This window comes from Mauremys mutica, chromosome 20, assembly GCF_020497125.1.
Source record: "Mauremys mutica isolate MM-2020 ecotype Southern chromosome 20, ASM2049712v1, whole genome shotgun sequence".
Lineage (NCBI taxonomy): Eukaryota > Metazoa > Chordata > Testudines > Geoemydidae > Mauremys > Mauremys mutica.
Genome location: NC_059091.1, coordinates 22,111,887 through 22,128,553, shown reverse-complemented (window position 1 = coordinate 22,128,553; position 16,667 = coordinate 22,111,887). Strand labels below are relative to the sequence as shown.

The 16,667-nt window shown below is 65.3% G+C and overlaps 1 protein-coding gene across 2 annotated transcripts; it reads right to left on the bottom strand.

Moving 5' to 3' along the window:
* Window positions 1–424: 424 nt before the first annotated feature.
* PLPPR2 (phospholipid phosphatase related 2) lies at window positions 425–16,101 on the bottom strand. Of its 2 annotated transcripts, none has more exons than XM_044994408.1 (9): window positions 15,956–16,101; window positions 10,839–10,957; window positions 9,016–9,204; window positions 5,852–5,972; window positions 5,292–5,545; window positions 4,739–4,915; window positions 3,512–3,649; window positions 2,346–2,464; window positions 425–883 (listed from the first exon to the last, which is right to left on the bottom strand). In XM_044994408.1, exons 2-9 carry the CDS (start codon window positions 10,902–10,904, stop codon window positions 778–780), a joined length of 1,170 nt encoding a protein of 389 aa, XP_044850343.1. In that variant the 5' UTR covers window positions 10,905–10,957; window positions 15,956–16,101; the 3' UTR covers window positions 425–777. The 2 variants fall into 2 exon arrangements, 1 of the variants encoding a protein (XP_044850343.1); XR_006574487.1 differs by having other exon boundaries at window positions 762–883; window positions 2,279–2,464.
* Window positions 16,102–16,667: the final 566 nt, after the last annotated feature.

Genomic DNA, 16,667 nt, shown 5'->3' with positions numbered 1-16,667 from the left:
ACCGACAGCTTTGGGGGACCCCCTGGGAGAAGGGTCCTGGCTGCAGGGGTGGCCCTGGGTAGCCAGGATGAAGGGGCTCCAGAGCCAGAAGCACCCCCCCACGCCTGCCCCCCCAATGCCCTCGCCCACCCCCCCATGCCCTTCCCCCCGCTCTGCTGCTCAACCCAGGCTCAGCAGTGCCCAGAATTTGCTGCAACCCCCCAACCCCCCCCCCCCCGCCACTTTGCTCCCATTTCGCTGGTTTCTGCCTTTTGGCTTTAGCTCCATCGAGGCCTTTGAAACCAGCCCCCGCCCCCCCCAGACCGTCATCACCCCCCTCTGGCCCCCACTGCTCCCCTCACCCAGCACTGCCCCCTTGTCAGCTCCTGCCCCCCACCCCCCAGATCAGACTGACATACACCCCCACCCCCCCATCCCAGCCGGAATAGAGGGGAGGCAGCCCCCAGCCGGGGGGCCCTTTGGGGCTCTCAGTGGGGGCCCCTAATTCTGTTCCCATCACCCCCACTTCAGCGGCTGCAGGATGGGCAGGGACTGAACCTCCCACTTATGCCCCTGGCAGCAGGATGGGGCCCCTCGGGGGGAGAGGGGCGGGAGAAAAGGAGGGTGAGGTTTTACCCCCACCCCGGTGCCACACTTACGAGTGTGTCATTACGAACCCCAAACAAACCAGGGAGGAATTGGTTAAAGGGACGGTGCTGGTTGGGGGAGGGCAATAGGCAGAGGGGTGTCCTGAGTGGAGGGGGGGCCCAACCCCCCCTCCCTGGGGCAGTGCCTCCGTCAGACCTCGCTGGTGACGGAGCGGGAGGGGATGAGCACGTCGGGGGTGGTGGGGAAGAGACACAGCTGAGGGTCAGGTGATCGCTGGGAGCCGAGCTCTGGGATCCTGGAGGGGAGAGAAACAGGGGGGCAGAGCTTGAAACGTGGCCCCAAAGTTCCTGAAAAAGTTACAGCCTCCACCCCCCCCTTTGATCCCACAACCTTTGGTACCAGAGCAGAGCCGAGCCCTCTAGTGATGCAGCTGAGGGAGCGATGCTGCAAGTGGTCAGCGCTGGTAGGTTGTTATCCCCTCTGCAGTCTGGCTCGTGAAGCGCTGGTAGGTTGTTATCCCTTCTGCAATCTGGCTCGTGCAGCGCTGGTAGGTTGTTATCCCCTGTGCAACCTGGCGCAGACAGCACTGGTAGGCTGTTATCCCTCTGCACCGCTAGTAGGTTGTTATCCCCAATCTGGCTCAGGCAGCGTTGGTAGGTTGTTATCCCCTCTGCAGTCTGGCTCAGGCAGTGCTGGTAGGTTGTTATCCCCTCTGCAGTCTGGCTCGGGCAGCGCTGGTAGGTTGTTATCCCCTCTGCAGTCTGGCTCGGGCAGCGCTGGTAGGTTGTTATCCCCTCTGCAGTCTGGCTCGGGCAGCGCTGGTAGGTTGTTATCCCCTCTGCAGTCTGGCTCGGGCAGCGCTGGTAGGTTGTTATCCCCTCTGCAGTCTGGCTCGGGCAGCGCTGGTAGGTTGTTATCCCCTCTGCAGTCTGGCTCGGGCAGCGCTGGTAGGTTGTTATCCCCTCAGCAGTCTGGCTCGGGCAGCGCTGGTAGGTTGTTATCCCCTCAGCAGTCTGGCTCGGGCAGCGCTGGTAGGTTGTTATCCCCTCAGCAGTCTGGCTCGGGCAGCGCTGGTAGGTTGTTATCCCCTCAGCAGTCTGGCTCGGGCAGCGCTGGTAGGTTGTTATCCCCTCAGCAGTCTGGCTCGGGCAGCGCTGGTAGGTTGTTATCCCCTCAGCAGTCTGGCTCGGGCAGCGCTGGTAGGTTGTTATCCCCTCAGCAGTCTGGCTCAGGCAGCACTGGTAGGTTGTTATCCCCTCTGCAGTCTGGCTCGGGCAGCACTGGTAGGTTGTTATCCCCTCAGCAGTCTGGCTCGGGCAGCGCTGGTAGGTTGTTATCCCCTCAGCAGTCTGGCTCGGGCAGCGCTGGTAGGTTGTTATCCCCTCAGCAGTCTGGCTCAGGCAGCACTGGTAGGTTGTTATCCCCTCTGCAGTCTGGCTCAGGCAGCGCTGGTAGGTTGTTATCCCCTCAGCAGTCTGGCTTGGGCAGCGCTGGTAGGTTGTTCCACCTCCCAATCCCCCCCCCCCCATTTTCTCTCCTTCCCCCCCAAACTCCTGTTTCACTCCCCTCAAAATCTACATATTGTCCCAAAATTCATTTCCCCTCCCAAAACACATGCCCATAATGCCCCCTCCCCATTCGCCCCCTCTCCTGCCCCCCTCCCCCCTCCCTGGCACTGGGCTGCACCTGCCTGAGGGTGGGGGGAGGGAGCGCTCCCTCGGCAGGTCTCCAGCATGGCGTGGGGGGGTGGCACTTACTCGTAGGGCCGAGCCGCCCCAGCGTGGCCCCCCGCGCGGAGGGAGCGAGCGAGCTGCCTCTCCAGGCCTCGGGTGAGCAGCGTGGAGAAATCCTGCTCTTCTGGGGGGTCCCTGACCCGCTGGGGCCCCCCCCAGGGAGAGCAGTGCCAGGCGGGGGGAGGGGGAAATGGGGGAGGAGAGAAACGACAGAGAGATGGAAACAATGTTAGGCCTTTGCTCCTCGCTCACCATGGGGGGGATGGGTCTTTGGGGTTCACACCGGGGGGACCAGGGGGTCACTGGTGTTCACACTGGGGGCATCGGGGGTCTCACGGGGGAGCCCGCGCAGGGGGACTGAGGCTGCTATGGGGTGAGAAAGGGGTTTGGGGCTCATCTCTGGGGGGCAGCCTGAGATGGAGAATGGCGGGAGGTGGCGGGAGAGAAGGAACCCAGGATGCAGGATGCGGGGTCTATGCTCCCCCCCCTGCAGCCCCACGGGGCCGCACTCTCCCTGCACGTCCCAGACAGACCCCCCCCAGTTTGCCCCCCCCCCCAGACTGGGGTCATGTGAGAGCCACCCCCACCCTAGAGCCAGCTGCGTGGGTACCGGGGGCCAGACACCTGGTGAAACATCCCCCCCATGACACCCCCCCCCCCGCTTATAGCATGACCTGGGGGGCAGATGGGGGTGTCGAGGTGCCACGGGGGAGGGGCTACGGGTGGAGGTGTCAAGGGGGAGAGGATCAGGGGGGTTATGAAGTTCCCAGCCCCACACGCTGGGGGCCGGAGATTAAGGCTGCACTGTCCTGGCCCCACTGCCCCTCCCCATCCTGATCCCACCCCGAGGGGAATGGCCCCCGCACCCCCCCCCACACCTGTTCCTAGAACCTGCCCCACCCCCGCACCCCCCCAACACCTGTCCCTAGAACCTGCCCCCCCCCCCGGCTGCCGCCAGCTCAGAGTCCCAGGAGGGGGAGGGGATCGCAGTGGGGCCACGTGACCCCCACACCTGACAGCCCCTCAACCCCACCCGCAGCCCCCCCCATCCCCGCTCCACCCTGAATTTTCCTGGGGTTTGGGGCAGAGAGACCCCGGCCCCAGAGGATGCAGCTGCTGCCCTGTGGCGGGAGGGGGATGGGCTGGCTGGCTGGCAGCTCCCCAGAGCTGGGCGCATCCCTGCCCCTCACCTGGGCTACGCTGAACTTCTCCAGGGGGCTCTCGACGCAGGGCAGCCCCACGCCGGGGACGCTGGCCAGGCTCTCGGCCGGCGCCGGCTTCGGGGCCGCGGGCGCCTTGGTCTGGAAGTTATTCACCACGCAGGTGACCTGGGGACGGGGACTGAAGTGAGGGAGGGTCCAGCCCCCCAGGAGCCCCTCCCTCGGCTGGTGCCCCCCAGCTGACAAGAGTGTGATGGGGGGAGTTGGGGTACGGCTGAGAGGCCTCCCAGGTGGGGGGTTCTGCGCTGGGGACTGTGGGGAGTTGGGGGTGAGGTAGGGTGTCATGGGGGCTAGGGATGGGGGGCAGGTGGGTGCCGTGTGGCAGGGGGTGGGGGACTGCAGGGGGGCTCAAGGGCCAGGTGGGGGGCTGTGGTGAGCTGTGGGGGGTAGGGGCTGGGGGCACTCAGGGGAGGTGGGGGGCTGCAGGGGATTTGGGGGGCAGGTGGGGGGTTGGGGGGCTGTGGAAAGCCGTGGGGGGTGGGTGCCATGTGGCAGGGGGTGCTTAGGGGAGGTGGGGAGCTCGGGGGGCAGGTGCGGGGTGGGGGGGCTGTGGAGAGCTGTGGGGACTGGGGGTGCTTGGGGGAGGTGGGGGTGGGCTGGGGGGGCTGTGGAAAGCTCTGGGAGGTGGGTGCTGTGTGGCAGGGGGCGCCAGGGGGAGCTCAGGAGGGCTGGGGGCAGCTGTGGAGAGTTGTGGGGGTGGGGCCATGTGGCAGGGGCTGGGGACGCTCAGGGGAGGTGGGGGGCAGGTGGGGAGTTGGGGGGCTGTGGAGAGCCGTGGGGGCACTCAGGGGAGGTGGGGGGGCGCTGTGGGGAGCCGCGGGGCCGGGGCGCTCGGGGGGGGGAGCCGCGGGGAGCCGCGGGGCCGGGGCGCTCGGGGGGGGGAGCCGCGGGGAGCCGCGGGGCCGGGGCGCACGGGGGGGGGAGCCGCGGGGAGCCGCGGGGCCGGGGCGCTCGGGGTGCGGTGGGTGGAGCTCGGGGGGGCTCTGGAGAACCGCAGGGCCGGGGCGCTCGGGGGGGGGCTGTGGGGAGCCGCGGGGGCGGGGGTGCTCGGGGTGCGGGGGGTGGAGCTCAGGGGGGCTATGGAGAACCGCGGGGCTGGGGTGCTCGGGGGGGGGCTGTGGGGAGCCGCGGGGCCGGGGCGCTCGGGGGGGGGCTGTGGGGAGCCGTGGGGCCGGGGCGCTCGGGGGGGGGGCTCACCAGGAAGGCGGCGATGGCGGCCCCGGTCAGGAACCCGGCCAGCACGTCGGCCCAGTGGTTCCGGTGCTCGGCCACGCGCAGCACCCCCAGCAGGGCCGCCGGGCCGGCCAGCACCAGGCACAGGGTGGGCTTGGCCAGCCGGGACCCCCGCACCTCCAGCACCAGCGTCACGTACATCTGGGGAGGGAGACGGTGTGGGGGGGGCAGGAGTCATCTGAAGCCCCCCCAAGCCCTGCCCTCCTCCCCCCCTGCCCGCAGACTCCCTCCCCCTCCCTGGGGCTGCCCTGCCCCATAGCCTCCCCTCTCCCTGCTCCCCCCAGCCCCACTGCCGTCCTGCCCCCCTGCCTACCCCCACCCCACTGCCCCCACCAGACCCGCGGCCTCCCCTCTCCCTGCTCCCCCCAGCCCCACTGCCGTCCTGCCCCCCTGCCTACCCCCATCCCACTGCCCCCACCGGCCCCGCGGCCTCCCCACCCCACTGCCCCCCCCAGCCCCACTGCCGTCCTGCCCCACCTCCCAGCCCCCCCGCCCGGCCCTGCCCCCCGGCACGTACGGCGGTGTACACCACGGCGTAGGCGCTGAGCGCGGCGTCCTTGGAGGGGAAGGCTTTGCGGGCTGCGGTGACCAGGGCGGGGTTCCCGGCGCAGGCCCCCCGGTCCGTGATGTACTGGGGGCCGGGCAGCTGGCACCCCAGCGCCGTGTAGTTGGGGCGGCACACGGAGAGGAAGTGGGGGGTCTGGTTGCCCGTGACGACCTGCCCGGCGTTCGCGAAGATGGTGGTGGTGAACAGGCCGAAGGAATAGACGCCTGCGGAGGGTGTGGGGGGGTGATTAATGCAGAGATGGGGGGTCTGCGGGTCGGGAGTGAGGGGCACCGGCAGGGCTGGGCTAGCAGGGGCTGCGGGTCGGGAGTGAGGGGCACCGGCAGAGCTCAGGGAGGGGGAAACCTAAGAGCCGGGCTAACAGGGGGTTGCTGATCGGGAGTGGGGGGCATAAGCAGAACGGGGGATGCCAGGGCAGGAGAGCAGGGGGCTGCGTGTCGGGAGTGAGGGGCACCAGCAGAGCGGGGGTGGGGGGCAGGGCTGCGGGTCGGGCTCGGGCCCCTCCCACTCACCCAGGAAGCGGACGATGCGTCTCAGCAGCGGGATGAAGTAGCAACACTCCCCAGAGATGATGGTTTTCTCCTCACGCCGCCGCGGCCGGCAGAAAAACGCAGCCAGTTCCCCGATCAGGATCTGGGGCGGGGGGGGGGGGGGAATCCCAGTCAATGGCTCCATCAGCACCCCCACCTCAGGCCCAATCCCCACCTGGGCCCCATCTGCAGGGGCTTCCCCCCTCCCAACCCTTGGGGAGCAGGACGGGGTCTAGGAGCCAGTCAGGGCAGCCTCGGGGCTGCTCTAACTCATGCTCTGCCCCAGCACAGGCCTGCGGGGGTGGGGGGGCAGGCACTGCCCAGTGTGCTCCAGCTACGCCCCCCAAGCCAGGGCCCTAGGCCAGCCCAGGGGTCCTGGGACCAGGCAGGAGAGCTCCCACCTGAGAAGCACAAAGGGGCATCACCATAACTGAGAATCGTGTCCAAGGTGCAGGATCCAGCCCCTAAGAGCCCCCCATTAATCTTCCCCTCCCCCAATACCCTTTCCCACCCCCAGGGGGCGCCAGACTGGATCCCAACGCTGGCCCCTCTGCTCCCGGTGCTGGGGGATCCTTGGGGCAGAGGGGGGAGGAGTGAGGCAGCCTCATCTGTGCCGGGGGGAGTCGGGGATCCCTGCCCCCCTTCTAGCCCCTTCCCCTCCCCCCCACCAGCCTTCCCTGTCCGTCCCCCCCCTCAGCCGAGCAGACGGTGCAGCCACTAGGGGCGGGGGATTAGCCAACTGAAGCGGACGGAGCCTGATGCGGGGGGGGGGGCTGGCTGGGAGCTCCCAGTTCCTAAAGGGGGGGCCGGGACTGTGGCTTTTCCCCCAGACCCGCCTCCGTTCCAGTGAAGGGGGGATCGGGGAAGGGCAGGGAGGGGGGGGTTGGGCAAAGGGGCTGCGAGGGGGGGGGAGGACTGAGGGGCACCGGCAGAGAAGACCCCATCCGTGCTCCAGGGGGAGCTGCTGTCTGTGTCCAGCTTCTGCGGGGGGGGGGGGGGGGGGGCGCTTGGCCATACATGGAACCAGCCGCATTCAGGCTGCCGGCTTCCCATGGGGGGAACAGGGGGGGCACCAGGCCCTGGCTGCTCCGTGTTCCCTTTGCACAGATGAGCTACATGACTCCCCTGCCCCACCCCTGCTGGCCCCCCCAAACCCCAGCCCCCACCCCACTCCACCAGCCCCCCTGAACCCCCAGCCCTTCCCTCCAGCCCCCCAACTCCACCAGCCCCCCGAACCCCCAGCCCTGCCCTCCAACCCCCCCACTCCACCAGCCCCCTGAACCCCCAGCCCTGCCCTCCAGCCACCCCACTCCACCAGCCCCCCCAAACCCCCAGCCTTTCCCTCCAACCCCCCCACTCCACCAGCCCCCCTGAACCCCCAGCCCTTCCCTCCAGCCCCCCAACTCCACCAGCCCCCTGAACCCCCAGCCCTGCCCTCCAGCCCCCCAACTCCACCAGCCCCCTAAACCCCCAGCCCTGCCCTCCAACCCCCCCACTCCACCAGCCCCCTGAACCCCCAGCCCTGCCCGCCAGCCACCCCACACCACGAGTCCCCCTGAACCCCCAGCCCTGCCCTCCAACCCCCCAACTCCACCAGCCCCCTGAACCCCCAGCCCTGCCCTCCAGCCACCCCACTCCACCAGCCCCCTGAACCCCCAGCCCTGCCCTCACTCCACCCCACTCCACCAGCCCCCTGAACCCCCAGCCCTGCCCTCCAACCCCACCACTCCACCAGCCCCCTGAACCCCCAGCCCTGCCCTCCAACCCCCCACTCCACCAGCCCCCCTGAACCCCCAGCCCTGCCTTCCAGCCACCCCACTCCACCAGCCCCCTGAACCCCCAGCCCTGCCCTCCAGCTACCCCACTCCACAAGCCCCCCTGAACCCCCACCCCTGCCCTCCATCCCCCCCCGTCCACCTGCCCCACGAACCCCCAGCCCTGCCCTCCAGCCACCCCACTCCACCAGCCCCCTGAACCCCCAGCCCTGCCCTCCAGCCACCCCACTCCACCAGCCCCCTGAACCCCCAGCCCTGCCCTCCAACCCCCGCACTCCACCAGCCCCCTGACCCCCCACCCCTGCCCTCCCCCCCCCCCCCTCCACCAGCCCCCTGAACCCCCAGCCCTGCCCTCCAACCCCCCCACTCCACCAGCCCCCCTGAACCCCCAGCCCTGCCTTCCAGCCACCCCACTCCACCAGCCCCCTGAACCCCCAGCCCTGCCCTCCAGCTACCCCACTCCACTAGCCCCCCTGAACCCCCAGCCCTGCCCTCCAACCCCCCCACTCCACCAGCCCCCCGAACCCCCAGCCCTGCCCTCCAGCCACCCCACTCCACCAGCCCCCTGAACCCCCAGCCCTGCCCACCAGCCACCCCACTCCACCAGCCCCCTGTACCCCCAGCACGGCCCTCCAACCCCCCCACTCCACCAGCCCCCCTGAACCCCCAGCCCTGCCCTCCAGCCACCCCACTCCACCAGCCCCCCTGAACCCCCAGCCCTGCCCTCCAGCCCCCCAACTCCACCAGCCCCCTGAACCCCCAGCCCTGCCCTCCAACCCCCCCACTCCACCAGCCCCCCTGAACCCCCAGCCCTGCCCTCCATCCACCCCACTCCACCAGCCCACTGAACCCCCCGCCCGGGCCTCCAGCCCCACCCCACTCCACCAGCCCCCCCAACCCCTGCCCTCCAGCACCCCCACCCCACTCCACCAGCCCCCCCGAACTGCCAGCCCTGCCCTCCAGCCCCCAGTCCCTGCTAACCCAGGCCCGGATCCAGGACTCTGACGCCTGAGCCAGGTCTGAGGGGCCCCCAGAGGAGGCTTGAGATCCCCAAGCACCCCCCCCCCCGCACAGTCTATGCAGTATCCAGAGCACGATCTGCAGGTGCCAGCGGGTCCCTGTGGGGGGGGGGCCCTTAGTCACTGGCCCCCAAAGGGGCACATGGGGGCTGGTGGGTGGGTGCCCTGACAGCAGCCTCTGCTTGGGGGGAGCACATTGCCCCAAAGCCCAAGGGGTCTGGAGGGTCAGAACCCAGGTGGGACCCTCATGGCCCAATCCTGGGGGTGGGGGGGGGCGGCTCTGAGATCCCAGCCCCACCAGAACCCCCGGGCACCACCCTGCCCTCCCATACCCCCCACGCCAGCCCCTCACCATGGCCGTGGGCACGGCGGTGACCAGGGAGTAGACCAGGACGGGCGGGGCGCGGCTGGCGTCCTCGGGCCCCGGGTAGGGCTTGGCGTAGGCGCTGTCGTGGCAGAAGAAGCCCTGGATGTGGACGGGGAAGGTGTCGGTGTATTCGAAGTGATACGCCAGCAGCACCGTGCCCGCCATGATCACCAGCTGGAAATAGAACATGGCAGCTCAGCGGCCAGCCCCGGCCCGGACTGAGCACAGCGAGGGGGCAGAGTCGCAGGGTGGGAGCGGGGGGAGCCCAGGAACCATCCGTCCCGCCCTCCCTCCCTCCCCCCCCCCGGCTCCGTGCAAGCTCCCTCGTGCACTCCCGTTCACGCTTCGGTGCCTGCTGTAGCTCCACATCACATCACGGCTGAGGGCAGAGGCGCCTGCCTCAGCCAAACTGGGGCAGACACCTGCACCCCCCACTTGCCTCCCCCCAGGGCTTCCCCCCCCATCTGCCCCTCCTCCAGCCGGAGCACCCAAATAAATCCAACCCCCCCACCACCACTCTGTGTCTTTTCAAGGCCCCCTCGCCCAGCGGTGAGATGCAGCTGTCTCTGGGGTGGGGTGCAGGGGCTGGTTATATAGGGATCCCTTGCTCGGTGCTGAGATGCAGCCACCTCTGGGGTGGGGCCTGGGGGCTGTTTGGGACAGGAAGGAAGTGATGAAGGATCCGGTAAGCAAGGGAGTGGGGGCTGGGGATTTGCCTTGGACCCCCCAGCCCCTGGCAGTGATCTCAAGGGGTCAGGGCCAGGGTTGTATGAAGCAAAGCGACAGATGGTAAATTTCATTCTCTAACTCATGACCCTGGCTCTCTGGGCCAGCTTTGTGCTCCTGAGCTGGATGCTGGAGGGGCGTCATTTCGACCCCACCTCCCCAGCACGACCTCCCCCCACACTTGCCGTTTAACACAGGCAAAAGCCCTGTGTCTAACCTCTGGAGGAGTCACGGCAGGAGGGGCTGGTGCTAGGGCATGAGGAAGGGGGGTTGGTAGGGCACTGCTGCAGGGAAGCTCGCAGCACTGGAGTCCCCCTGGCCTGGACACTGCCTGGGAGAAAGTGGGAATTTCTCATAATGTTTTGTATGAATACGGTGTGTGCCTCAGTTTCCCCTATGTGCTGCATGGGGGTGGAGTGGGGGGAGGTTGTTTACTCTTTGCAGAAGTCCAGGCGTGACTGACACCTGGACCTCAGGCCTCTGGAGATGCCCAGAAAACAAGGAACACGCCAAATGCCCGGACATTTGGTACCCAGCGACTACGGCGCATGGATGACCCGGATGGATCAGGCTGGAACTTTCTGTTCTCTGGGGTAACTAAGGGCCTGCGCCGCTGGGTTCCAGAAACTCATAAAGCCTCCTGCTGGGAGGGGCGTCACTCCAGAATCAGGAAGTCGGGGGGCGGGGCTCCCTTTGGGGGTGCAAGTCTCCCCCAGGGCTCCACTCCAGGTGGATTCATCACCGGGAGCTCATGGCGTGACCCAGGGGTGCTGACGGTTCGGAGGTTCAGTCCCAGGAGGTGAAGAAGCTGAGGGGGCTGACGCACTGAGGGGTCCTCCCAGGGCCTTGCGAGAGCACCGGGCCTATGGATCCATGACACTGCCACAGGGAAGCTCGCAGCGCCAGGTCCCTGTTTTAAGGTACATTGGTTAATTTTGGATTCTCTCACTGAGCTGAGTGGGGAACAGAACCCAGGAGTCCTGGCTTCCAGCCCCCTCTTCTCTCATCACTACACCCCACCCCCCTCCCATAGCCAGGGAGGGAACCCAGGCGTCCTGGCGCCCTGGGGCCCAATGCCTTACCTCCACAAACACAAAGCAGGGGATGATGGAAACGCTTCTCTTCAGCTGCTGCTTCCCGCCAGCCATGATGCCCACTCTGGGCGTGGGAGAGAGGGGGTCCCTCCGTGGGGAGGGGGCACCTGGCAAAGGAGACCCAAAGGCAAAGGGGTCAGTGCATCCCTACACAGCCCCCTGCCCACACATGGTGCCAACAGAGACCCCAGGTCCCTCCCCCAAGCAGCATCTCGCATGGTGCAAACCGCCCCCCACTCCCCGATTCATCTTCCAAGCTGAGATCTTGCTGCCCCTCCGCTGAGGCCCCCCATGGGCTCCTGATCTGGCCGCCATCCTGCCACTCGGCCTCCTGCCCCTGCTCCTTTGGGACGTCAGGACAGTCCGACAAATCGCCCCGACGCGGGACGACAAATCGAGATTTTGGAACGTTGGTGGAATGGAAGTTCCGGGAAAACGCCGGACGGTCGGGAGCAGCCGGACGCTCTGTTTCGATCCGTTTGACGCGTTCGAACGGGACAGAAAACACGAGCTAGGAGAGATCTCAGCATCCGCCGGGAATGTAAAACAGCAAAACACAAGATCTGCTGCGGCGAATGAGAAAGTGTAGAATAGAATCTAACCAGAGAAAAGAGAATCGAATAGCAAAGTGTAATCGAGTCTTTTTCTCTGGTTAGACCCTCTTACACTTGCACAGAACTACAATCTAAAGAGAGAAAATATATAAAAATACAATCGATTATTTTTTTCTATATTTTGGTTCTATTACACTTTGATATTAGATGATATTTTCTCTATTTAGATTATAACTCTATCAATTGTAACAATCTAAAGTCTATAGTAGAATAATAAGATCGAGGGTAATAGAATAATAAATCATACAATATCAGAGGATAATGGAATATATAATGTAAATGTATCAAACAGAGTGTAATATAGTGTGAAAGTTTAAGAGAATAAGAAATCGTACGCAGCAGCAGGAGGACTGGCTCCATTTTGATCAGTTTCCAAATTTTTCTGTCAAAAAGGAGGTGGAAATCCACCTTTCAGTTGTGACAAAATGGCCTTTTCTGACAGGAAACACCTCTGCCAGAATTGCTTCTGGCCCCTGGACTGGGCAGGTTCTGGGCCCCATTCAGGCCGCAGGCCGGGTGCCAGCTGGGCGGTGCCTCCGCAGGCGACATACCGAAACGTGGGCGCTACCAAGCGGCATCCTCCATGCGGCACCTCCTCACTGCCCCGTAGGTTCCAGGGCATGCCTTCCGGGGGACGCCGTGTTGTAGAACTGGGGAGGCAGATTCGTTTGGGGGCTGGACAGAACTGTTAAAGGGGCCGCCAGTTGGACCATCTGATCCTGTCTCTCAGTGCGAGAGGCAATGAATTCCAGCCACGTGCACTGTGCAAGAGGGGGCAGGTCCCAGATGTGCTTGTGCAAGAGGGGGCGGGTCCCAGACACACTTTCTGCCACACTTTCGGGGGGTTGTGCCACCAGAGGTTTCCCTGCGGGAAGCACAAGCCACCACAAGGGTGTGACGAGATCCAGGTGTGGATCGGCCGAGGCAGGAGCCTTTCTCCCACCCCACGGGGCGATCTCTGCTGCCCCCGCAATTTCTAGAAACTCTGGCTTAGACACGTTTGTAAATAGGAATGGGTCTATTTTATGTATCCCTCCACCTGCAGGGTAAAGGTACTAAAAGTTAAAGCCTGGAAGTAGTCCCGGCAGAGATGCACAGTACATGGGTCAAGGGGCTGCATTGGGAGGTGCTGATTGGTGGGGTGGCTGGAAGTAGTCCCAGCAGAGGTGCACAGTACATGGGTCAAGGGGCTGCATTGGGAGGTGCTGATTGGTGGGGTGGCTGGAAGTAGTCCCGGCAGAGATGCACAGTACATGGGTCAAGGGGCTGCATTGGGAGGTGCTGATTGGTGGGGTGGCTGGAAGTAGTCCCGGCAGAGATGCACAGTACATGGGTCAAGGGGCTGCATTGGGAGGTGCTGATTGGCTGGGAGGTTGGAAGTAGTCCCGGCGGAGGAGGACAGAGCACGGATGAGGCAGCAGCATGACCTGTACAATCTACTCCCAGCCCACAGTGACCCGTTCCCTCTCCCCAGAGCCAGCCTGGCAGTGCTGGGCCCCAGCCGCCTGCACCCAGTGAGCACAAAGCATTAGCAGGGACCCGCTCCGGGGGGCTGACTGGGACTCAGGACTCCTGGGTTCTGTTCCCTGTTCTGCCTCTGACCTGCTGTGTGACCTCACTGCCCCCCGTGTGCCTCAGTTTCCCCTCCTACTCTGTGTCTATGTAGCTTGTAAGCCCCTTGGGGCAGGGACCATCTCTCAGTGTGCAGCGCCCGGCACAGCGGGGCCCCGATCTCGATCGGATGCTAGACCCTACCATTGAACTGACAGCCCACTTCACCCGGTTCTTTTCCGGATGGCCAGGACCCCCCACCTCCTGCCAGCTGATACCGGGGTGAATCCTAATCCTGTCCCCCACTAATCCTGCCCATTTCACGCCCCAGTTCGGCTGCCCTGGCCGCAGGTGGAGATACATAGAGATTATTCTGCCCCCCTCCCCAAACACACACGCATTTCCCAGCCCCCATGGATAACCCCAGACTGGTCCCCGCTACCGATCCAGCCCCCAGCCCCGCTGTCCAGGTCCTCAGCTGGCATCACACCTGCCAGCCCCCCCTTTTCTGCCCAGAGTCGGGCTCTGATCTGCCCCCCACCTGTACAGCTCTGCCGGGGCCACGGCACCATCACCCCGGCCTGAGCTGGCCCAACGGGCGGATCCAGCCGCCACCAGCCCTGGTTCACACCCCTCGCTCTGATGAGTCACCCAGGAGCCTGGCTCCCGGGCCCAGGGATCGCACCCGTTACCGGCTACAGATTGCTGCCAAGACTGTGCCAGGCTGGGGGCTGTAAATCTCTGTGTACCATACACCCCCTTTATACAGCCCCCCCCTCCCCCTCTCTCTATCCATCCCCATTCACCCCCTTTTATCCAGCCCCACCCCTCCCCTCCCCTCCCCCTCTCTCTACCCATCCCCATTCACCCCCTTTTATACAGCCCCACCCCTCCCCTCCCCCTCTCTCTACCCATCCCCATACACCCCCTTTATACAGCCCCACCCCTCCCCCTCTCTCTATCCATCCCCATTCACCCCCTTTATACAGCCCCACCCCTCCCCTCCCCCTCTCTCTACCCATCCCCATTCACCCCCTTTATACAGCCCCACCCCTCCCCCTCTCTATCCATCCCCATACACCCCCTTTATACAGCCCCACCCCTCCCCCTCTCTCTATCCATCCCTATACACCCCCTTTATACAGCCCCACCCCTCCCCCTCTCTCTATCCATCCCCATACACCCCCTTTATACAGCCCCACCCCTCCCCCTCTCTCTAGCCATCCCCATACACCCCCGTTATACAGCCCCACCCCTCCCCCCTCTCCATCCCCATACACCCCCTTTATACAGCCCCACCCCCTCACTATCCATCCCCAAACACCCCCATTATACAGCCCCACCCCTCCCCCTCTCTCTTTCCATCCCCATTCACCCCCTTTATACAGCCCCACCCCTCTCCCTCTCTCTATCCATCCCCATACACCCCCTTTATACAGCCCCACCCCTCCCCTCCCCCTCTCTCTATCCATCCCCATTCACCCCCTTTATACAGCCCCACCCCTCCCCTTCTCTCTATCCATCCCCATACACCCCCTTTTATACAGCCCCTCCCCTCCCCTCCCCCTCTCTCTCTACATACAGATGCACCCCCATCCATCTCCACTCACCCCCTTTATACAGCCCCACCCCTCCCCTCCCCCTCTCTCTATCCATCCCCATACACCCCCTTTTATACAGCCCCACCCCTCCCCCTCTCTCTATCCATCCAGATACACCCCCCTATCCATGCATATACACCCACTCTATCCATCCATCCCCATACATCTCCACCCACATACACCCCCATCCATCCAGCCCTGTACGGCCCCTCTATCCATCCATATACACCCCTCTATCCATCCAGCCCCATATACCCCCTTTATCCATCCCCACCCCTCCTCTCTCTATCCATCCATCTCCATACACCCACCCCTGTCCATCCAATCATCCCCATACACCCCCTTTATACATCCCCACCCCCTCTATCCAGCCCCATACACACCCCATCCATCCAGCCCCATACACCCCTTTATACAACCCCACCCCTCCCCCTCTCTCTATCCATCCAGATACACCCCCCCCATCCAGCCCCACCCCTCCTCCCTCTATCCATCCATCCAATCATCCCCATTCACCCCTTTTATATATCCCCACCCCTCCCCCTTCTATCCTTCCAGATACACCCCCCATCCAGCCAGCCCCACAAACACCCCTGTCTGTCACTCTATCCATCCATATACACCCTCCTCTATCCAGCCCCTCCCCCCTCTATCCATCTCCATACACCCACCTCTATGGATCCATCCATCTCCATGTCCCCACCCCTTCCCCATCCGTCCCCCCATCCAGCCATCCCCATGTACCCCCTTTTATACATCCCCACCCCTCCTCCCTCTAGCCAGCCAGCCCCACAAACACCCCTGTCTGTCACTCCATCTATCCATCTACCCTTCTCTATCCACCCCCCTCCAGCCAGCCCCGACACCCCCTTTTATCCGGCCCCTCCCCCTCCAGCCAGCCAGCCCCGACACCCCCTTTTATCCGGCCCCTCCCCCTCCATCCAGCCAGCCCCGACACCCCCTTTTATCCGGCCCCTCCCCCTCCAGCCAGCCCCGACACCCCCTTTTATCCGGCCCCTCCCCCTCCCTCCAGCCAGCCCCGACACCCCCTCTTATCCGGCCCCTCCCCCTCTAGCCAGCCAGCCCCGACACCCCCTTTTATCCGGCCCCTCCCCCTCTAGCCAGCCAGCCCCGACACCCCCTTTTATCCGGCCCCTCCCCCTCCAGCCAGCCAGCCCCGACACCCCCTTTTATCCGGCCCCTCCCCCTCCAGCCAGCCCCGACACCCCCTTTTATCCGGCCCCTCCCCCTCCAGCCCGCCCGCCCCGACACACGCATTTGTTCATCCCCCCCCAGCTGCCTGGCGCTGGGGCCTGCCGAGCCCCCCGGCCCCTCTCACCGCCCCTCTCTAGGCAGCAGCCATCGCGGCCCCCGCGGCTCCTCGCCGGCCGGTCACTGCTCCGCCGGCCGCCGGCCCGGCTCCATCGCGCTGGATCGCGGCGATCGCCCGGTTCCGGAGCCGCTCCGCAGCGGCGGCTTCTCCAGAGCGAGGGGGCGGCGCAGGGGCGGGGGCGGGAGCGTGTGTGCGGGGGGGGGGGGTGATCAGCTGGCGTCATTAACATGAGGCGTGTGCCCCCTGCGCGGGGGGGGACGGGGGTCCAGGCGGGGAGAAGGGGCCGTGCCCCCCCCACGCTGCCGCCCCCCTTTGCAGGTGGATTGTCCCGCTGCTTTTTATTTTGCTCGCTGGGGGTTGCATTGCCCCCCCCACCTCGGGTCTGAAAAAATGTGTGTGTGGGTCGCTCATAATCTGGGGGGAGCAGTTTGGGTGGGACAGGGCTTAAAGTGCCCCCCCCAACTCCACACACACGAGGGGGGCACTCTGGGGGGCTTTGCCCTAGTGACTGAGAGAGTCAGAGCAGGGCTAGAACCCAGGAGTCCTGCCCCCGAGCCCTGCTGCTCCAACCACTAGACCCTACTCCCCTCCTAGAGCTGGGAAGAGAACAGACTAATGGGGGGGCAGGGAGCCAGGACTCCTGGGTTCTCTCCTGGCTCTGGGAGGGGAGTGGCATCTAGCAGTTAGAGTGGGGGAGTCAGAAGTCAGGACTCCTGGG